General features: G+C 46.0%; 1 protein-coding gene and 1 long non-coding RNA gene across 4 annotated transcripts in view; one reads left to right on the top strand and one right to left on the bottom strand.

Moving 5' to 3' along the window:
* OSGEP (O-sialoglycoprotein endopeptidase) overlaps positions 1-22,123 on the top strand; it is a 53,417-nt gene that overhangs the window by 21,091 nt on the left and 10,203 nt on the right. For all 3 annotated transcript variants that reach the window (XM_068108693.2, XM_068108692.2, XM_068108691.2), the window contains 6 exons: positions 5,874-5,969; positions 6,070-6,119; positions 13,084-13,162; positions 13,267-13,332; positions 13,492-13,582; positions 21,909-21,984. In XM_068108693.2, coding sequence (XP_067964794.2) covers positions 5,874-5,969; positions 6,070-6,119; positions 13,084-13,162; positions 13,267-13,332; positions 13,492-13,582; positions 21,909-21,984 — 458 coding nt within the window. The remainder of the gene's footprint in view (positions 1-5,873; positions 5,970-6,069; positions 6,120-13,083; positions 13,163-13,266; positions 13,333-13,491; positions 13,583-21,908; positions 21,985-22,123) is intronic.
* LOC144891004 (uncharacterized) lies at positions 7,935-12,731 on the bottom strand. Its single transcript, XR_013622626.1, has 2 exons — positions 11,149-12,731; positions 7,935-8,793 (listed from the first exon to the last, which is right to left on the bottom strand). It is a non-coding gene; the product is annotated as an uncharacterized LOC144891004 (long non-coding RNA).

A 22,123-nucleotide genomic window follows, 5' to 3' on the forward strand; every position in this document is an offset into this window, starting at 1 on the left:
TTTTCTTTGTTTTAATGTCCACCAGTTTCGAAAACGCATGCTCGCAGAGATACGTTGTAACAAACGGCGTGAGGATCTCAAGGGCAATTTTAGCGATGTGAGGATACCCTTCCATTTGGCGGCACCAAAACGTTGAGAGCGTTGTTGTGCCGAAGAGTTGTTGTTGATTCTGGCTCTGCTGAAGTTCGATGAGGTCGTCGAGGTATTGGTCGTTGACATCTGCCGTTGCAACGTCGAAAGTAAACGGCTGCCGCACCCATGCTGGGTATTGCTCTTGGTCGGGGAAGTAGCCGTCAAATGACTTTCCCAGCTCATCCAAGTGCGTGGCAATCGCTTGCTTCAACTCCCCCGGTACAGCAGTGCCTCCAACTTCAGACTCATCTTCGATCCCGCTCACGCACTCGTCCAGTAGCGAAGAGTTCGCAAAGTTGTCGTTCTCTGTTCGCCGCCTCCACAACGGTAGCTTCTTTCGGAAAGCGCTCAGCTTTTCTTCAGATTCGATGACATTCACTCCACCGCCCTGCATCTGTCAATTGAGATGATTGAGTGCGTCGAAGATGTCAGCCAAGTACGCCAAGGCGAGGATGAACGCTGACTCTTGGAAGTGCGTTGCATGGCAATGCTGGTGTTCTCGCAAAAACAGGGCTAATTCTACACGCAAGGCAAAACACGGCTCACTACCTTCCCTCGTGATAACCATTTAACGTTAGAGTGGAAGAGAAGGACTTCGAATTCAGAGCCGATTTCATTGCACAGCTCTTTGAAGATGTGATAATTCAGAGCACGGCTTCGCACGTAATTCACAGTTTCAACGACGATTTTCAGAACATTGGCCAGTTTTGGAGGCAGGGCTTTTGATGCCAGCGTGTGTCTGTGCAGGACGCAGTGCGTGACGATGATGTGTGGTGCATCGGCCTTCACCAGCGCTCCAAACCGGAGTTGCATCCCAGCATGGCTGGAGCTCCGTCCGAGCGAACTGCAGACACCATGTTCCACGAGAGGCCGTTGCTTCTGAAGAAGTCGTCCACAAGCTTTTTCACGTCAGCTGCCTTTGTCGTTGTTGTGAGAGGCTTGCAGAACAGAAAGTCTTCCTTGATCTCGTCTCCTTTGACATAACGCACAAATAAGATGAGCTGGCTCATTCGAAAGGTCGGTGGTCTCGTCGAGTTGAAGGCTGAATTTCGTCAGGCTCGCGACTAAATCTGCAACTACCTGGGCGAGGATGTCGTCACTCATGTCGTCGATTCTGCATCTGATGGTGTCATTTGAGAGTAGAACGAGAGACAACTTGTTTTCAGCAGCTTTTCCCAGCAATGATGTTGGCCATCTTCAACGCGGCCGGTTTGATGAGTGTCTCGCCAACGGTGTGCGGTTTGCCCTGCTTTGCGATCAGGTACGCAACTTCATACGACGTGGTGAGGATCGGTTTAACAATTGGAACGAAGCCGAGAGTGGGCAAGGTAGCACTTGCGTCGAATCGGACTCTCTTCAATTTTAATTCATCCAGCGTTGCGTCTTTGTACTGCCCCTCGCCGTGCAGTTTTTTGAAGTTTCCCGTAGTTTTGCTGGTGCTCGGCTGGAGTTGCTCAACTTGACATTGCAAAGCATGCATTGAGGACGCTGACTTCCGTCCCGTTCGGTCAAACACGTGAACCCGTACCGCACGTAATCTTCCGACCACTTCCTTTTTTTGCTCAACATACTGCAAAAAAAAAAAAAGTAACAAACTGATCTTATTTGAGTTCGGGAAAATAATTATATGACAAAAATTTAAAAAGGAACATGCTTCAATATAATCAGTACCCCTCTAAAAACTGAGAAATTTTAACGAAGAAAACATAACTTATAGTTACGATGATGGGATTTATTATCTACTCAACTCTGTCACCTCAAATCCCATTATAATATTACATAGAAAACTGCGAATTGTTATTTTTGAATTGCGACCAAAGGAGTTATATCACCTCCACCTAATTTTCTGAGTAATTCAATCATATTTTATAATCACCATCCACTTTTGACTTTAATATAACTCTGAACCCGCCCTGCATATCCAAACATTTCCAACTTACTTTTCAATTAATCAGTAACTCCAAAGTAAGGCGCGACCAATGACGCACGGCACACGGCAGGCTAATTGAGGCTATTCACTGGAATTTCCGAACACCTGCAAAGTCCAAAATCCAGTAAGTAAGTAAGCAAGTAAGCACCATCAGCAGAATAATTAGCAAGTTGCTCATTGATTCAACTTACTACAGTCAGTGTGAAACAACTTATCTTAAACACAGACCAGAGAAACCATGAATGGGATGGGAATACAATTACAAATAACATTTCCATTCATTCGTAACATACATAGCAAAATAATAATAATATTAATAATAAGTGTAATTACACAGATTCAAAATTGATACAAAACAAAAAAAAACAAAAAAAAGAAATTGCAATGCGTTTCGGATGACCTCCGCCGAACCCCTGAGACTGGCTCACTGAACCCCTGGGGTTCGGTCGAATCCAGGTTAAGAACCACGGCTCTAGACAGTCAAGTTTGCTCATCTTTTCGGTGCACCGGCACGAGCCGAGAACGGCCCATGCAGGGGCTGATCCGAGGATCTCATCAAACCATCCGATCGGTAGTAGTGACGGGCGGTGTGTACAAAGGGCAGGGACTTAATCAACACGAGCTGATGACTCGCGCTTATTGGGAATTCCTTGTTCGTGGGACACTGTCTCAAGCCCCAGGCCCCATCACGGATGGGGCTCAGCGGTTTACCCGAGCCTGACGGCGAAGGGAAAAGGTACACGCTGGCCTTTGTAGCGCGCTTGCGGCCCCGGACATCGAAGGGCATTAAACGTTCATTAAATATTAAATGTTCATTAAACATTAAACGTTCATTAAAGGATTACGAAACGAAAAACATTGCGAAATTACGTTCACACCGTCACGTCAAACACTACCGTGAACACATACATCGTCGCAACATCGTCACAATGAGAACATCGTCACAATGAACGTTATGCGAACGCGAATGTTATGCGGGAGGCCAAACCTGAGAATGCTGGAGACCAAAGCTGAAATTGGGAAAACTATATAGCCTATTTTACTCCTGGAGATCCCAGGATTACCCACCCAAAATATTGTTGCGGTTTTAGAACCCACACTTTTGTAAATAAATAATCACTTGTAAATATGACATTAAAGGTTAAAGGTTGCACCCCTAGTTAGTCCATAAGCAACACGTAGGCCACCATAGGAACTCAGTTATTTCATTATTATGTGTTTTAGTTAAGGCTGTGTTTCCAATAGTTGAATCTGCGTTGCATCAATCAAATAAGGAGTAGGCCCTTTCATTCATTTTGCGACCTTCCTCTCCAAGCGACGCCATTACGCGCCTTGCCAGCAGCGTTCGCTGCCTTAGCGCTCGCTGAAGCGCCGCCATTAACCATGCGGTCGGCTCGAGGAAAAAGGGGGCGGAGCGCAAAGAAGGTGTGGCCACGTCAACTCACCATCAGGGCGTGGCCGGTAAGCCCTCACCAACCAACCAGGGCTGAGGTGAGATCGCTGGCGGGCGTGGTTTTGGAGCGCGCGGAGTGATCTTGGCTTGCGATATATAAGCGCGAACGCAGAGCCCTTTCACAGGACTTGTTCAGCGGCACTCTTGTAACAGAACTTATACGGCGGCGCTCTTGTAAAAAGGACCTGCTGGGAAACGCGCATTGCAAACGAACTCGGAAGGACTCACTCGCTGGCGTTATAAGAGAACCTTGGAGAGGGTGCGTTTGGCAGAGCCATTCATTTATTACATACGAAGCATCCCAGTCCCCCCGCTATATGTAAGGTTCGCTCGCGTTGAATGATACACAGAGCTGCCTGCCGGGTTTCGCCCGCTGGACCGGAGACACCGGAGACGGGACCCGATCACCTGGACCATCTACCTGGACCTTCCACCCTACCAGCTACAATCCCCGTGTGTGTGTCTGTTTGTCTGGGGTCGTAGAATAAGCCTGTTATAAGACTGCCCTGTGTCCTTCTTCTTCTTCTTCCTGTACATTCTTTCCTTTCCTCTTCTTTTTGGTTTGTAAATAAATTACCTTGTTCTTTCTTGGTTTTCCCTAATCCGATCGCATCCGTCTTTTCTTCCATTGAGTACCTGTGGCACGATTCGGAACCGCTAGAATCGGGTTTAGAGTGATTGTTAACAGCCCGAGTCACGGCTCGCTTCGCTCGGCGTGTCCATTAACGCTGCGGCTCGGGTGGGAGGTTATCTCCTGGCTTTACGGCCGGTGGTAGTACTTAGGTAATTGGACTAAGACTCAACCAACAACCCTACTTACCACCGACCGGAAGGAACGTTATAACTTCCCAGGACTCGGGACGGCCAGCTAAAAGGACAAGGGGATTAACCCCCCCTTGATAAGGGGAGCGCCGACCCCCGAGATCCGTAACGATATCTTTGCGATCGGTTCAGCAGTTTTTACGGTACCTTCGAATAGATAGACAGACGGACATTTGGTGAATTATAGTAAGATGAGGCCAATTTGGAGCGGTGAGTTTGTCAGTGAGTCTAACTTTACAATTCTGGCCTGAACCATTCCAGAGCTTTCCAGTTGAGTTTTGTCCATTATGCGATTTCTTTACAAATGGGCCGTGAGTTTATGCTGATGGATTATTTTGATTATGGTTTTATGTACATTCTGTTTAACTATTTCTGTGCAAGTTCCTCTATGAGCCTCAGGCAGTTCTAAAAAGTGATGTTTTGTGGAAATTGGTGATATTGTCGCGTGGACCCTTTGGTTAACACCAGGGATGTTCTGGAAGACCAGAACAGCTTTAATGGAGGCGACGACCAAACACGGACTTTACTTATGAAACGCGGGAGGAGGAAGGAAAATGGAAGGCTGTGGCAAAAGCACTTACCTGGAGCGCGCCGACCGCGGCTTCGATCCTGCGGGGAATTATCCACCTTATCTGTCCCTCGTCTTGTCTTGTCTGCCATCCAACAGGGCTCCGTTCGGCCCCCATGCACCCACGAGGTCCCTCGCTCCAGCACCACAGCACCGAGCACTGCTCCAAGCAGACGCAGATGGCGAGCCAACGCCCGCGAGGCCCGTACACCACTCCAAGCTTCAGAAGCACCGATCGCACACGACAGCCAGGGAAGGGCGTGCTGCAAGAGGAAGCTGCTCAAGCAAGAACCGCCGGATGTGCAAGACGAACTGCTGGGTCTCCAAGAGTCAAGCAAGAAGAGAGCGAATGATGTCCAAGCACCAAGAGAGATGCAAATGGCGTTCGGGGCTCCCTTAAATAACCTCCCCGGTGACGTCAGCCTTGACGCGCCACCTAATCAGCGCCTTCCACCGGACCTTCCAGCTTCGCGCCTCTCATGCTCGTTGTCTGGAGGTCCGCGCCTACCACGCTGCCCATCACTCGTTCCCTGTAGCGTGGTCATAGCGCGTGGCACTCGATGTGGCTAGGCCTGTCGGAGGTGTAACTGGCGGTGGCCATCATCAGCGGTGTCCTGGCCTGGTTTCCTTTTGCCTGTTCTCTTCCGAAGTCACTGTCAGGGAAGGGAATTATTTAATGTTGTGCTCGGGACCCAACTAAGTGTCTACAGGTGTGCATTGCCATAAGGGACAAAGGTTTGATGACCAGGTTCGACATACATGGGCGTTATCTTTAATCCCTATACTATCTAACACACAAACATCCTGGTATGTTCAGAAGCAGACATCTTAACCGACAACACGGACTAACAGAAATTACAAGTAGATTCCCTATCGCGACAGTCGAATACCTCCCTCCACAGATCTATGTGGCTCTAGATATTGCTTTACCCCCAGACATAACAATATTTATCATCTCCTTCCTCCAGGTGATCTCGTATCTTGAGCGGCGATATCGTATCTTTGGCGAGACAATTGACATCGCCGTGGGAAACTGTCTCGATCGCTTTGCACGTGTACTCAAGGTATAACCAGGTTGGGTGGTGGTGACGGCGATGTGTTACGTCATGATTATATATAAATTGCACATTTCCTACAACGTTTCGTTTTGCGTTGTTGCAACAGATATCGAATGATCCTAGCCCTGGGTACAACATTGAGCAAATGGCTAAAAGGTGAGTGCAAATGTTCCTCATCGTACTTTATTTGTTTTCCTATTTATCGATGTACGTGCGTGGCACTGGTCAAGGCTCGGGGAAGAGTTGGACGACTCCGTGCATTGACCTTTGACCTACGATGGTCAATGGCTTGGACTTTGATGAATAGATAAACAATGGGGGAAGAAATTTGCAGTGAGACGGAGGCGGCACGGTGCATGAGAATCTGTGTGTGTTGTCTTGTTTTGTGTGTTAATTTGGGTGCAAAGTGGTATGATATTTCAAAATCCTTTTTTTTAATCATAAGACTTATACATGACGTTGAATCTTTCTCACAGTTAGTCTTTGGGCACTATTGCTTTAAAAAAAAAAACGCCGAATAAAATATGTAGCGATACCCGTGGAAAAATCCACATTTAAACACACACATACAAACACATAAAGGGAAAAAGTGAGTGTACAAAACATGTCACAAAAAGTACAAAACGAGTCCTTTAAAAAATAAAAACCCGACTGTATTATATAATAGATTACGATAATACAGTGAGATTCACATCGTCAACTGTGTGCCGTTGGTTGTTATCTCAAAATGCAGGTTTCAGAAGGTGGAGCAGAGCCCTCGTGTGTGTGTGTGTGTGTGTGTGTGTGTGTGTGTGTGTGTGTGTGTGTGTGTGTGTGTGTGTGTGTGTGTGTGTGTGTGTGTGTGTGTGTGTGTGTGTGTGTGTGTGTAGTGTAGTGTGTGTGTGTGTGTGTAGTGTGTAGTGTGTGTGGGTAGTGTGTGTAGGTAGTGTGTGTAGTGTTGCGGTTTTGCCATAAAGGCAAACCCCCTTTAGTTAATTGCACAACAACATGGAGCCTGCAGTAGTTAGTTATTTCTTATTGAATGTAAAGATTAGCCCTTTCCCATTGTGTAATAATCCACACCAATATGTGTTGATTTAGGCAGGATTTCAAACCTCCGTGTGGTGGAGAGAAGACATTTTTAATGTGCAGAAAGGCATGGCCAAAATAACAGGCCCACGTGACCAATGAGGGGTCGGGGGCAGGTCACCAACAAGCGACCAATGGGTTGTGAAACCTCCCCGAATGAAAGGGGGAAGGAGGACTGAAACCTTCCTTGGAGGAGGAAGGATTGAAAGCCAGCACGTGACCAACCTCAGCCAATGGGAGGCTGTGGAACATTCTTGAAGCTTTTCGGGTCTGATAAAACCCCCGCCCATCACATTTTGACCCCTCTTGCATTTTGCCTCGTCGACGAGACCCTCTTGCATTTTGCCTCGCCGACGAGACCCTCTTGCATTTTGCCTCGCCGACGAGACCCTCTTGCATTTAGCCTCGCCGACGACCCCCCTCTTGCTTTGTGCTTCGACGACATGCCTCTTGCATTTTGCTTCGCTGACGAGACCCCTCAACCTCCCGCTTCGCCGACGAGACCCCTCTTAACCTCCCGCTTCGCCGACGAGACCCCTCTTAACCTCCCGCTTCGCCGACGAGACCCCTCTTAACCTCCTGCTTCGACGACACGCCTCTTGCATTTTGCTTCGCCGACGAGACCCCTCTTGACCTCCTCTATTCTTGCAAGTCTCCCAGTCCCTGCTGCTTAAAAGCATCCCCATAGCATGATGCTGCCACCACCATGCTTCACGGTAGGGATGGTGTTTGATGGGTGATGAGCTGTGCTAAGTTTCAGCCAGACGTAGCTCTTTGCGTTCAGGCCAAAGAGTTCAATTTTGTTTCGTCAGACAACAGAGTCATTTGCCTCATGCTATGAGTCTTTCATGTGCCTTTGTACAAATTCCAGGTGTGCTGTCATGTGCCTTTTTCTCAGGAGTGGCTTCTGTCTGGCCACTCTCCAATAAAGCCAAGATTTGTGAAGTGCTGCAGCGACTGTTCTCCTTTGGTTCTTCTATCTCAGCAGACACTCTAGTTTTGTCAGAGTCGTGGTCATTGGGTTCTTCTGACCAAGGTCCTTCTTGCTCTAGTTGCTCAGTTTGGTCAGACAGCCAGCTCTAAGAGTCTGGATAGTTCCATATTCTTTCCTTATCCTAATGATAGAGCTCATTTTGCTCTTGGGAACTTTCAACACCCTATAAATTGTTTTATACTCTTCCCCAGATCTTTGCCTCCTCACAATTATATCTCGGAGTTCTACGTACAGTTCCTTGGACCTCATGGTTGACTTTCTGCTCTGACGCGCACTGGCAACTGTGGCACCTTATATATAAATGTTTCTTTCTAAATCATGCCCAATCAAGTTGTCGAGACATCTCCAGGATGATGAAAGGAAATTGGATGCATTTGAGGTCAATTTTGAGTGTCTTAGCAAAGGCGTTTATTGACTCAACACATTTCAGCTTTACGTTTTTTTTTAATTTGTAAAAATTTCCAAAAACAATATTCCACTTATGGGGTATTGTGTGTGTAGATTAGTGACAAAATCTCAATTGAATCCATGTTAAATTCAGGCTGTAACACAACAAAATGTGAAAGTCAAGGGGTGTGAATACTTTTTGAAGGCGCTGTAGAAAGGATTCAAATATTAAACACAGAAATTAACAAGATATTATTGAAAAAGAAAAACACAAAACTGGAACTCCTTTCTACACACACACACACGAGACCACTCTACCAATACCAAACACTTATACAAAATCATGAACAGCATCAATGATTGCAACAGTGGCATAACACCCTCGCAATTTAGGCTGGGCCAAATCGGAGGTGATTTTCCTAATTCAATGTAATTTACCTAAAAGTTGTGAGTGAGTATCAGGAACAAAATCATGAAAAAAAATTTCAAAAATATTGACGTTTTACGGTCAGACAGCCCGTTACCATAGCAACAGTTACAGACGACTCAAAAAATGCCTAAATTGACGATTTCTCAAGCTGTGTTTGACCCCCAGAGTTGATTCTGGTACCAAAATATGCAGAATTGAAAGCCAAGGATGATTGGATAGCTTAACAATGTCTGTGACACAATTCAATACCACTTTTATCCAAAAAACTGATTTTTGTCTGAAATTTCAAGCATATTTATGGAAAAAAATTGAAAATTTTGCTTTATAATCATAGGATAACCATTAATCAGATTAAATTTACTTTAAATTGTCTTTTACAACCTTGTATTGTCCAGTTTTTATAACTGTTATAACGTTGTTTAAATTTGGCCATCTTCATTTCAATAAAAAAAAGTTAACAAAAGCAGCTTACAATCATTAATTTTAATGCCTGCTTTCGGTTGTTACTGTAACCATTCATCAGGGCGTTCAAGGCGCTCTTGCACACATCAAGGATAGGCGCTCTTGTCTTCGATACAACGGCAGTGAACTCTGGGGTCAAGAGTGGAGTCGTAGTAAGACTGGAGACTGAGTTTGGCAGGAGTCTTCTGCAACTGGCGTGTCGGCACCACATCCACGAATTGGTTGGAGGGGCGTCTTGCTCAATAGTGTATGGCCCCACCACAGGACCTAATGAACAGCTGTTCAAGCGACTGCTCAACACTTGGAGTGAATTGGACCAGGGCAACTACACATTGGTCGAGGTGTCTGCTCAACAGAGAGAGCTGGCTGGCCATGTACATGCCACCATCACCTTCCTTCAGACGTGGATGGACAATAGCACAAAGGAGACTCTTCGACACGACTACCTGGAGCTGGCACACCTCACACTGCTGTTTCTTGGAGGGACTGTCTCTGATGGTATGAGGACCATCACTATCAAAGCTCCTGGGGCATTCCACCACGCCCGTTGGATGAGCAAGACTTTATACACTATAAAGGTGGCACTCTTCCGTCGGCAGCTGGGAGATATCTACACACCCGAAGAGCTGGAAGACATGACCAGTCTCGCTGCATTCATGTCAGTCTTCTACACTAAAGCGTGGTTGACATGTACCAGTGCTGCAGATGCACCATCTAACGACATGTACCTGATGAAGAACCTCCTCAAGGCTGAGGCCAGTATCGCAAGGAATCCAACAAAGTGGCCTGCCAAATTTCTGTCCTTTGTGACTGTGGCCCGAGAGAAGCTACAAAACCATTTGTGGTACCTCTCAGAGAGATTGGTCTCTTTGGCACTCTTCTCGGACAGAACGTCATCTGACAAGCAGACTATGAGAAGGGCTATGCTCAGGTACCATGGGACTGCACATATCATGATACAGGAGATGCCAGCCTCACAGCAATTGGGGAGTAAAGCCCTCAAAGACTTTGTTGGTTACGACTCTTGGAGCATGTTTGAACTCTTGGGTATTGACTCCAGTTTTGTCAAGCTCCCCGTTGCACAGTGGCCCACCTCAGACAGCTATCGTCATGGCAAGGAAGTTGTGGCCAAACTCCCAGTTGTCAATGACGCAGCAGAGCGGACACTTGGACTCGCCACAGATTTGAACACTAACAAGGCCCCCAAATCTGAGGCGCAGCTCCAGGCTCTATACAGGGTTGTGAAGGGCGTCAGGGAGAAGCTGCATGGACTGGCAACATCCACTGAGGTTGTGACTAAGAAGTCATTGGCCTCCATTGATTACAATTGGGACTAGGTTTTTTATTTTGTTATCAATGTTCAATGTCAGACCTTAAATTTGAGACAAAAAAGCTTAATCAATGACAAAAGTTAATTTAAAGTACATTTAATTTGACTATAGCTCTGATTAATGATTATCCTATGATTAAAAAGCAAAATTTTCTTTTTTTTTTCAAACAAATGCCTTAAATTTGAGATAAAAATGAGTTTTTGGGATAAAAGTTGTATTGAATTGTGTCACAGACATTGTTAAGCTATCCAATCATCCTTGGCTTTCAATTCTGAATCTTTTGGTACCAGAATCAACTCTGGGGGTCACACACAGCCTGAGAAATCATCGATTTTAATAATTTTTTGAGTCGTCTGTAACGGTTGCTATGGTAACGGGCTGTTTTACCGTAAGACGTCAATATTTTTGAAAAAAAATTTCATGGTTTTGTTTGTTACCAGCCACAACTTTTAGGTAAATTACAACCTTGTAGTATGAAAAATTGAAAATCACCCCTGATTTGGCCCAGCCTACCTCGCATGCAGCCATAACTACCACAGACAGCATATCGTCCGAAAAACAACAAGCTAACACTCATCGACCATTACGCAAACGCAAGTAACATCGGGCACAGAAAGAGGTAAGATTCACTCGACTCGAACTTTGCTTCCAACTCAACATCACCACACGCCATTCGCTCCCACACAAACAACCAAAATCATCAAAACCATCAAAAACTCGCAGGTTACCAGCCCTGGCAACATCTCCAATTTACAATTAAAACATCTTGGACCACATGGCATATGAACCCTTAAAAAAATCCAAGGAGCTTCTCTGACCAACACTAAAAATATCACCAAATTTGGTGGACGCAGAGCTATCCATTAATTTCTTACGATTTTCCAACCTCCCAATCCGAACTTGCAACTACAGGATAACCTGGTAAATTAACATATTTACGAATGTTATCAACAAGTATAGGCCTCGTGATTAAATACAGTTAACATAGAAATGAAACATATAGTAAACTACATGTGTAAACGTGTCAACTACATGTGTATACATCAAATTCAACATTTAATATTACAGGAGAAATTACTTTGCATTTAATCTAAAGAGTACACATCTTTTAAAGTACTTTATTGTCGACAAAAGTAGCATTTTGGGAAATATGACAGATGACACACTTATACATTTAACCATTAGTACCATAAAAACATCAAATAATGGCTTTCTTAGGACTTAAAAAAACAACTTGGAAACAAGTGCTCCATTACTACGAGTGCAATGACTCAGAGCATCCTAAAAGTGGACTCGAGTCCAGACTAGACTCGTACATCATGCTAGAGACCATACAAAACAAACCCCTTCGCATCATCACAGGATGCACATTAACACCCATTGAGCACCTACACACAAGGAAAAATGTTAAAAAAGAAAAAGATCAAAGTCCACTTGGATATGAGAGGTGCACAGTTCCTTGCAGCTGCAAATGCCAAACCTCATCACCCGTGCACTACATGTCCAACCAGCCACCGATCACTTGACACGTTTAGACTACACCACAGAAACTACAACAACATCCTTCAAAACGTCCCTCCACCGATCAATGCCAACTTCAAAAAAACATCCATACATCACCATAAACACAATAAATAACTTAGGCCCAAACAGTATTCTGGGCACGAAACCCCACCCATCGATGACACAGAGAAATGATTACCTCCCAGGTCTGATTGTGTTTACCTTTCATGTCTCCGCTGTGGATACATGGATTCAACGACACACCTGAAGACACCTGCAACCTCTGCCAGACCGCCCCGCACACAATGAAACACATTATGGAAGACTGTGCAGTCCCGGCTCCACAAAGACAAGAGCACAACATCTTTAGACGTGAGGGATGTCTGGGTCGCTCCTGGGAGATTGATCAGCTATATCCGTACCGCTGGTCTTGTTTGCCGCAGAACTGACCCAGGCTAAACAACAAAGTGCATAGAACTGCAAATAAATAAATCCCTGGTCAACAAAAACATCAAGCCCGTTGAAATGTTATGCATTTGTCTTCTCTGTATGGTGATTATTGTCTGTCCAAAATTTCTATATTTAAGAGATACATGAGGGTAAGAAGTTTCAGATGAATGTGTCTACGCAGAATGATCTTCTTTACTACACATCCTAAAAAGGGGGAAATTTAATCTTCCACTCCGAAGGGACAAGTGTGGTCCAAAACTGGAAATATCCTGAAAAGTCGTGCAAGTACCATTGGTATAATATACATGCAAACTCTCAAGTACTGTGTAAGAAAATAAATAAATAAATACTTCAGGTGTAAAAAGGAAGCCTTGTCAAAATTAACCTTAAATATTACAATTATTGAATGTTATCGATAGTTGCTGATTTCCTGTTTCAGTTTTTAATTCTTTCCATTGGACTTGCTCCATTTTGTTTTTTTTTCACCTTTTTTAGGGGTAAGAAGTTGGTCGAGCTACCTTACACGGTAAAGGGTATGGATGTCTCGTTCTCAGGCATTCTTTCCCACATCGAGGTGATCTCATTTCAGAATCGTCATCGTGCGTGAGCTAATAAAGTTTATTTTCCATGTCCTGTACCTCCTGGTTCTACAAAATGATGTGCCTTTTATACTTGTAGGATGCTACACACACCATGCTTGCGGCGGGAGAGTGTACTGCAGAGGACTTGTGCTTCTCTCTGCAGGTCTGTGAACCAAACACGGACTTGCACCTGTGATGACCGAGCTTCTGAATGGTCACGACATTTGTTGTTATATAAATTAAAAGCTGGAATTTTTCCTAAAATGACATAGTTCAGTGTTTCCTATTAATAAAGTAATGATGTGTTGTCACTGGAATGCAGGAGACTGTGTTTGCGATGCTTGTTGAAGTGACTGAAAGAGCAATGGCTCACTGTTCTTCTCAAGAGGTCATGATTGTTGGAGGAGTTGCCTGTGAGTCTCGCATTGCTGCCCCTCCTTTCCCACGTGATGTAGGCAAATGTGTGATTGTTCACAGAGATAGACCACCCGGGTACTGCTGCCTGGCTGATTGGGCAGTACCGATCTGATGAACAATTTGTTGGTAACAACACCTGACACAATCCCTTCCCCTCACCCCTTTGCCTACAGTGGCCTACAAAAGTATTCACCCCCTCCTTAGTTTTCACAATTTGATGCCATTTGAGCTTATTTCATGATGTTTTGAAATCAAACTTTATATATAAGAGTCATCACAATCTACTCTAAAGTGATAAAGCTAAAATGCAGATAAAATGTGAATAAATACGATTAACAGAGAAAATCAGATTCTCAGTTTAAATCAAACCGTTTGCTGAATTAACCCAAAATTACTTCAGGAGTAAATTATTTGTTTGAAAGGTTACAAAACGATGGTAATAGGTTTCACCTGTATATAATCAGTGGTTTAACTTAAAAATTAAGCTCCCCCACTTATCTGAGGAGTTTTAAGGTGCAACTTGAAAAACAGGACTTAGACAGCGCTGGAGAGGACGCTGGCGTTACTTGTTCGCCGCTTCTCCGACTGGGTCATTGTATATAGTCTGCTTTTCTGGTGGTCGTGGCGGCTTTTTGGCCGTTGGGTCTGCCCTCTGCTCGGTCCCGGCTCTGCTCCTGGCTCCGCCTGCCTGGCTCTTCCACTGTTTCCTCAGGCCCGCTCCCGTTGTTTGTGGCCGTTGTTTGCGGCTGTGGCTGTTTGCCGCTGCGGTCTTGGTTTGCTTGATTAGCGGCTGCGGTCGTTTGCCGCTGCGGTCTTGGTTTGCTTGATTAGCGGCTGCGGTCGTTTGCCGCTGCGGTCTTGGTTTGCTTGATTCGCGGCTGCGGTCGTTTGCCGCTGCGGCCTTTGCTGTCTTGATTAGCTGCTGCGGTCGTTTGCCGCTGCGGCCTTTGCTGTCTTGATTAGCGGCTGCGGTCGTTTGCCGCTGCGGCAAGGCCTACTCGTCCTCCTCAACCTTGGCCTCTTACTCGTCCCTTCGCTCCTGCCTGGCATGGCTCTAAGGTACTCCGCCGCAAGGCTTCTTCTGCTCAATACTCACTCCACCCCATCATGCATCTCTGCAATCAAATCCCACGGACTCCTGCGACGACCCAGATACATTCATAGAGGCTCCGGTCGTAAGTTTGTTTATTTACAAACAGGTCACTTCATTCCCGTACTCTGGTCGGCTCAGCGCACTCCGACTCATCGTCCCAGCGCACCTGGTCACAGCAACGCACACGATCCCACCTCCTGTTTGCAAACCCTGGCTAAATCACCTGAGTTCATCCCCACCGTACAAAGCAACATCAAGCTCACCCTGTTCAATACCTGGTCCCTCAACAACAAAAGCCTCATCCTGAACGACTACATTCTGGAAAATAAACTGGACTTTCTCTGTCTCACTGAAACCTGGCAACAACCACTAGACTACTTCTCACTCAACCCTCACTGCACCCAATGGATATTCTTACATCAATAAACCACGCTCGGAGGGCCGAGGTGGTGGAATTGCCGTAATTCACCGACAGGACATCAAGACCAGCCTCATCTCCATCTCATCTGCTCCATCATTTGAACACCTGGCTTTTAAACTCTCTGGTCACACACAGTCAGTCATGGCTGTCGTCTACCGCCCTCCCAAACCACACCCATCATTCCTGTCTGACTTCTCCTACTTTCTGACCCAGCTCTGTTCCCTCGCCCCCTCAATCCTCCTCCTCGGTGATTTTAATATCCACATGGACTCCACTGACTCCACAATAACCACTGACTTCACTGATTTACTCACCTGCTTTAACCTCACTCAACATGTCAACTTTCCTACCCATAACCGTGGGCACATTCTGGACCTTGTCTGCTCGACTGGATTAATATTGCACCATCTCTCTGGCTCTGACCTCACCCTCTCTGACCACTTAGCCATCACTATGACCATCAACATCCCCACCCCAGCACCAAGGCATTATCGCACTATCAACTTCCGTAAGCTAAACGCTCTTTCACTCACCTCATTCTCATCCACCCTCTCTGAAAAAATGTCCACTTCTCCCTTCATTGACCTCCACACCCCTTCTGACCTCACTGACTACTACAACCTCACTCTCTCCTCCTGCCTTGACCAGCTTGCGCCTATAAAAACCAAAACAGTTTCTTTCACCCATTCTGCTCCCTGGTTTACCCCTGAACTCCGCCTGATGAAAACTCGTGCTCGCCAACTTGAAAGACTCCGCAATAAAACAGGTCTCACAATTCACTCCCAAGCCTACAAGGACCACCTGCAGCACTACAAAGATACGCTCTCCTGCGCCCGCTCCGCCTACTACTCTCAAATTATCCACTCTGGCTCTGGAAACCCAAAAGCAATCTTCTCTACAATAAAGAAACTCCTCAGCCCCCTGAACACCACCACCCAGTCATTCACAGTAGACAACTGCATCTCCTTCCTTTCATTCTTCCAAAGCAAAATTGACAACATCTACAGCAGCTTAACCACCACCGCACCTGCTCCCCCTCAAACCACCTGCCCCCCCTTATCCTGCCAACCCCTGTCTCAGTTCTCCCCAGTCTCCCCTACTGACCTCTCTGAACTCCTCATAGGAATGAAAACTGCCACCTGCACTCTTGACCCCATCCCCTCCAGCTTTGTCAAGGCCTCCCTACCTGCTCTCTCTCCACTTATCACTGCAACAATAAACTCCTCCCTGTCTACAGGCATTGTCCCACCATCCCTCAAAATTGCTGCTGTTACCCCCATTCTGAAAAAACCTGGACTCAACCCTGACACCCTAAACAACTTCAGACCCATCTCCAACCTACCCTTTCTGTCAAAAGTTTTGGAACGCGCTGTAGCCACTCAACTTAAACATCACCTCTCTGCCAATAACCTGTATGAAACATTCCAATCTGGATTCCGCTCCAACCACAGTACTGAAACTGCTCTCCTCAAAATCACCAATGACCTTCTCCTCTCCTCTGACGCTGGCAAACTCAACATTCTCATCCTCCTCGACCTCAGCGCCGCCTTTGACACCATCAATCACACTATCCTCCTCACCCGACTTGAAACCACCTTTAACATTACCGGCACTGCCCTCTCTTGGATCAAATCATACCTCTCCGACAGACGCCAGTTCATCTCCATCAATAACTGCAAATCCCCCACTGCTCCCCTCCCCCAAGTTGTCCCCCAAGGTTCAGTTCTTGGCCCCCTCCTCTTCATCCTGTACATGTCCCCCCTTGGTCACTTAATCCGCCGTCATGGTCTCCAATTCCACTGCTTCGCCGATGACATCCAGCTTTTCATCTCCACCAAGTCCATCTCCACCGCCACCCACTCTATCCTGACAAACTGCATCACTGAAATAAAATCCTGGCTTCAAATCAACTTCCTCAAACTTAACTATGATAAATCTGAAATAATCATCATTGGCCCAAAAACGCTCACCAAATCCACCCATAACTTTGCCCTCAACATCGACGGTTTCCCAGTATCCACCTCCCCTCACATCCGGAAGCTTGGCATCTTTGACCAAACCCTCTCCTTCAACAAATACACTAAACAGATCACAAAGACAGCCTTCTTTCACCTGAAAAACATCGCCCGTCTCCGTCCATCCCTCTCCTCCACGGCTGCAGAAACCCTCATCCACGCCTTCATCACCTCCCATCTGGACTACTGCAACAGCCTCCTCTTTGGTTCACCCTCAATAATCATCAATAAACTCCAATACATTCAGAACTTCGCTGCCCGTCTACTCGCCCATTCCCGGACCCGTGACCACATCACCCCTGTCCTTTGAGCTTCACTGGCTCCCCATCCCCCAGAGAATCCAGTACAAAATCCTCCTCTTGACCGACAAAGCCCTCCATAACCTGGCCCCATCCGACCTGACTGACCTCCTCTCCAGACACACTCCCACCCGCAACCTCCGCTCTGCTGGTACCAACCTCCTGACCCCCCCCCCCCCCCCCCCCCCACATGCGGACCAAATTCAGATCCCAGGGGGACAGGGCCTTCTCCATCGCTGCTCCCACCCTCTGGACCTCACTACCTCACACCATCAAAGACTCCTCCTCACTCACCACATTCAAAACATCACTCAAGACCCACCTGTTCAACACTCCATTCAACATTTAACCCACAGCATTTAACCCCTGACTATCTCTTCTCCTTCCTTTTGCTTTGATTATTTACCTGTTGATTTTTGTCTTTTGCACTTGTTTTTTTGTACTCTGTCAAAGCGTCTTTGGGCTTCTTGAAAAGCGCTATATAAAATAAATGTATTATTATTATTATTAACTCACCTGATCAACCAACAAGGCAAACGGGAAGACCAAGGAGCTTTTCAAAGAAGTCAGACATAAAGTGGTGGAGAAGCTCTGTTCAGGAGAGGGTTATAAGATTTCAAAGCCACTCATTATCTTTGAGTAGTATGGTGGAAGACGTGTCATACCACCCAGACACTACCCAGATCAGGTCACCCATCTAAACTTGGCAGCCGAACAAGCAGAAAACGTGTTCGAGATGTTGCTGTAAATCCAACAATGACTGAAAGATCTGTAAGGCTCTATCTCTGAGATGGGGATCAGTGTTCATCAATCAACAATGTCCTGTTCCCTTCACAAAGCTGGCCACTATGGACAGGTGGCAAGAAATAAGCTATTACTGAAAAAGACACCTCTAAAAACATGTATGGAGATTGTGAAAAAGGCATCATGATGCTACTACAGGTATGTGTAGAAGAGAAAAAGTTTTGTGGTCACAAGAGACATTTAACTTTTTGGTCTAAATTCAAAGCATTATATCTGGTGCAAGCCTAACTACACATCACCCAGTCAACGCCATCCCGACTGTCAAGCATTGTGGTGGCAGCATCATGTTATGGGGCTGCTTTTCATCAGCAGGGACTGGCAAGCTTGTCAGGATAGAAGGGACAATGGATGGTGGAAAGTACAGGAGAATCCTTGATGAAAACTGGTTTGAGTCGGCCATGAATCTGAAACTGGGTCGGAAATTCACATTTCAGCAGGACAATGATCCGAAGCGCAAAGCTAAAGGCACATTGGAGTGGGCCAAATAAGAAGAAAATAAATGTTCTTGAGTGGCCCAGTCAAAGTCCTGACTTGAACCCAATTGAACATTTATGGTGAGTCTTGAAAATTGCAGTCCATCGACGATCCCCATCAAACTTGGCAGAACTAGAGACATTTTCACGTGAAGAATGGGCAAAGATTTCAACATCTCACTGTACAAAGCTGGTAGAGACCGACCCAGAAAGACTCGTAGCAGTGATTGATGCAAAAGGTGCTTGCACCAAATACTGACATGAGGGGCTGAATATTGTTGCTTCCATGCTAATTAACACCACCACTAGCCACGGATGGACTGAACTGGCTTAAACTCCCTAAGACCGTAAATTATGGCGGCTTTACAGCATGTGACTGTGAGCAAAAACACGGGCACCTTAGCTCTTTTAAAACAAATTGGTTTATTCCGAAACACAAAACCAGCGGAATATTGAATCCGATGGTGGGACATTCAACGGCAGGATGGAGGAAGAGAAAATGGGGAAACGCGTAACAAGTAATCAACATCAGCTCTTTCACGAGCCTCGATTCAGTATACAAAAAGAAAAAGAAAAAAAAGTAACTACATACAACAAAGTAAAATAAATCTAAAGGAATCTAAGGCACACCTCATTCCAGACTAGATGACCATCACAGACGGGGAAAGGGAACAACCACGTGACTTATCTCTGGTGGTGGAGACGTCGAAGGAGGGGAGGTGGCGCTGAAGCAGGCATGGACAAGCGGGAGATGCAGGTGATGATGACTATGAACAGATACACAGGCAGTAGGTGAGCAAAAATCAGGCACAGGGTGAAAGCAGGCAGGACGATCTCCTCCAAAAGCTCTCATCTCAGCATGATCCAGAAACCCCCTTCCAGTGCTCTCCAAATCCCAACAGAACTCTCCTCAGAATCAGCGCGATCCTTCTGCTCCTCTCAAGCTCCTCCCTCCTGGCACATTACCAATTCTCCCGTGTGATACAGGCTCCTCCCCTTGATCTCCAGACAACACTTCACCCCTGGAGGCGTTCATAGCTCTGCGCCCCTCTTCCCTGCCCGGCAGAGCCCTACCACGATGTGCACCACTGTCCCCTGCTCTTATATTGCCCCCCGGTGGATTCCAATAAGTTTTACACGTTTGACTAACCTTAAACCCTCACTATTTATTACAATGCACCACCGTCTGTATGGTGTACGTTCAAACAAGCCAATCCTTAAGCTGACGTGTCCCAGCTTATTTCATCGAGATTGGCTAACTACTCATACATGGACCATACTACTCTACACTTCTATCTGTTTTAAGGTAAACTCTAATCTCCCCCCCAACGTAACAATACTTTTGCAACCAGTGAATTTTCATTTGTAATTTATTTTTGCAAATACAAATCTACAAATCTCACACTCTTACAATGTCTCTCCAAAAGGACTGACTGGAAAACCCTCCCATCTACTTTCTCAACAATCCTCTCCAAGAAGTTCTGTCGCTCAAACTTTTGGGTCTCACTATCTGCCATGATCTTTCCTGGGAAAACCACATTTCAAATCTGGCCTCCAAAGCCAGTCGCCAACTGGGCATCCTCCATCGTGCGAAGTCCTTCCTTGGCACACCTGAGCTCTTCACCACATACAAGGCTTTCATCCGCAGCTCAATGGAATACTGTCCCCCCCCCCCCACCCCCCCCCCCCCCCCTGGGCTGGTGCTCCTGCCTCACACCTAGCTCGGCTTCACGCTGTTGAGGCCAAAGCTTTCAGAATCATTGGAATCTCCTGCGATGAAGTTAACTCCGAGGGCCTTTCACTCACTCACCGCAGGCGTGTTGGTGGTTTTTCTGTCTTCTACCGACTCCTCTCCGGCCTTGCTCCCCCAGCTCTCTCTGTGCTCTGTCCCCCAAATATTCCTACAGGTCGCACAAGATCTGCCAGCAACCCTCTTATGGTTAAACTGCCAAAATCTAGGCTCTCTGCTCACCTTCACTCTTTCATTCCTCTTTTCTCCTGCCTCTGGAACAAACTCCCCCACTCCCTTCAATCCCACTCCTCCCTCCAGGTCTTTAAAACAGCTGTTCACCACCATCTCTTATCTTCCCCCATCCAAAACCTTGATCTTTTCTAGCCCCGCTAATTCACCCCAGAGCCCTTGCAGTGTTCATATGTTTTATACCTCTCCCACCTCCCCCCAAGCCCTCCCCCTCCCACATTTCTGTCGATGTCCCTGCTCTCAAATGTTGTTTGTGTCCTTCCCCCTCTCTCCCCATCTTGTCTGCCGCTCCCCTTGTTTTTTGTGTTTTGTGTGTCGGTTTGACTTTTTGTGTGATTAATGTTAGCTCTTTCAGGAGCCTCGATCTTGTATCCCAAAAAAATAAAAAATAAAAATCCAGTATTCCTGACATGTAACCTCCTCCAACGATAAGTGTTTAGTTTGATATCTTGTTATTAATAAAAAAGTTCATTTGGAAAAAAAAATGTTTCTACATAATTTGCAATTCATGTAAATGTGGCATTGGAAATGGGTGAATACTTTTGCAAGTCACTGTATGTAATCGAATATCACTCTCATTTCTATCTCATCTCAACCCTCTTTGCCATTTTCATACACAGCTCCCTTGCTCCCCTTCCATCCCCACCATTATCCTCTTCTTTTCTCCAAATGATTACCCTCCACCCAATGCATAATATGGGTAACTGTGGCGCACTGGACCAAGTGGTGCTTTCAGATATCTGGTCAAGCAGGTAATCTTGGCTAATGATAACACATGCCAAGCCTGGTATTGGCTTAACGATTAAGATGGCTAGCTTAGGGTCTTTGCTGGCCCTAATATCTTAGGGTCTTCAGTTTGAGTCCCTGTCGTGCTGTTGGAATAACGCCAGGTGGGTTGACTCAGGTTGTCATCCTTCTGAGGTCGGCAAAATGAGTACCAGCTTACTGATAACGGGCACTGCATCAGCGGCGCAGCCACACTTCTCGAAAAAAATGATGCAACCAAGCAGCCACAGGCTGCATACGATACAACAACAACAACAATATCACTAAATTTCAACACTTTGGCATTTATTATAATTGGCCAAGATTAGCTGCAAGAGATGTCCCAATGTTCTGTGTCCCATTGTTCTGTGTCCTTTCTGTGTCCCATTTCACCCCAATTTCACCTATAATATCAATATGGCATTAAAACATGTGCAGATAAAGCCCATATTATCCATGTGCACTGTGCAGGTAACTTGCGACTGCAGGAGATGATGGGGATGATGTGCCAAGAGCGAGGTGCGACACTGTATGCTACTGATGAAAGGTGCACATTATGAGGCTGCTTCCATAATCTTCAGTCATACAGCATTATGTTTTCATTTGGGACCATCTTTTTAATACGTATGCATGGATTTTGCGTCGGGGTCTAAAATGAGAAGAAAAAAATGGAGAAAAGGGATGGG

The sequence above is a fragment of the Myxine glutinosa genome, chromosome 2, assembly GCF_964187855.1.
Source record: "Myxine glutinosa chromosome 2, kmMyxGlut1.1, whole genome shotgun sequence".
NCBI classification, from domain to species: Eukaryota; Metazoa; Chordata; class Myxini; order Myxiniformes; family Myxinidae; genus Myxine; species Myxine glutinosa.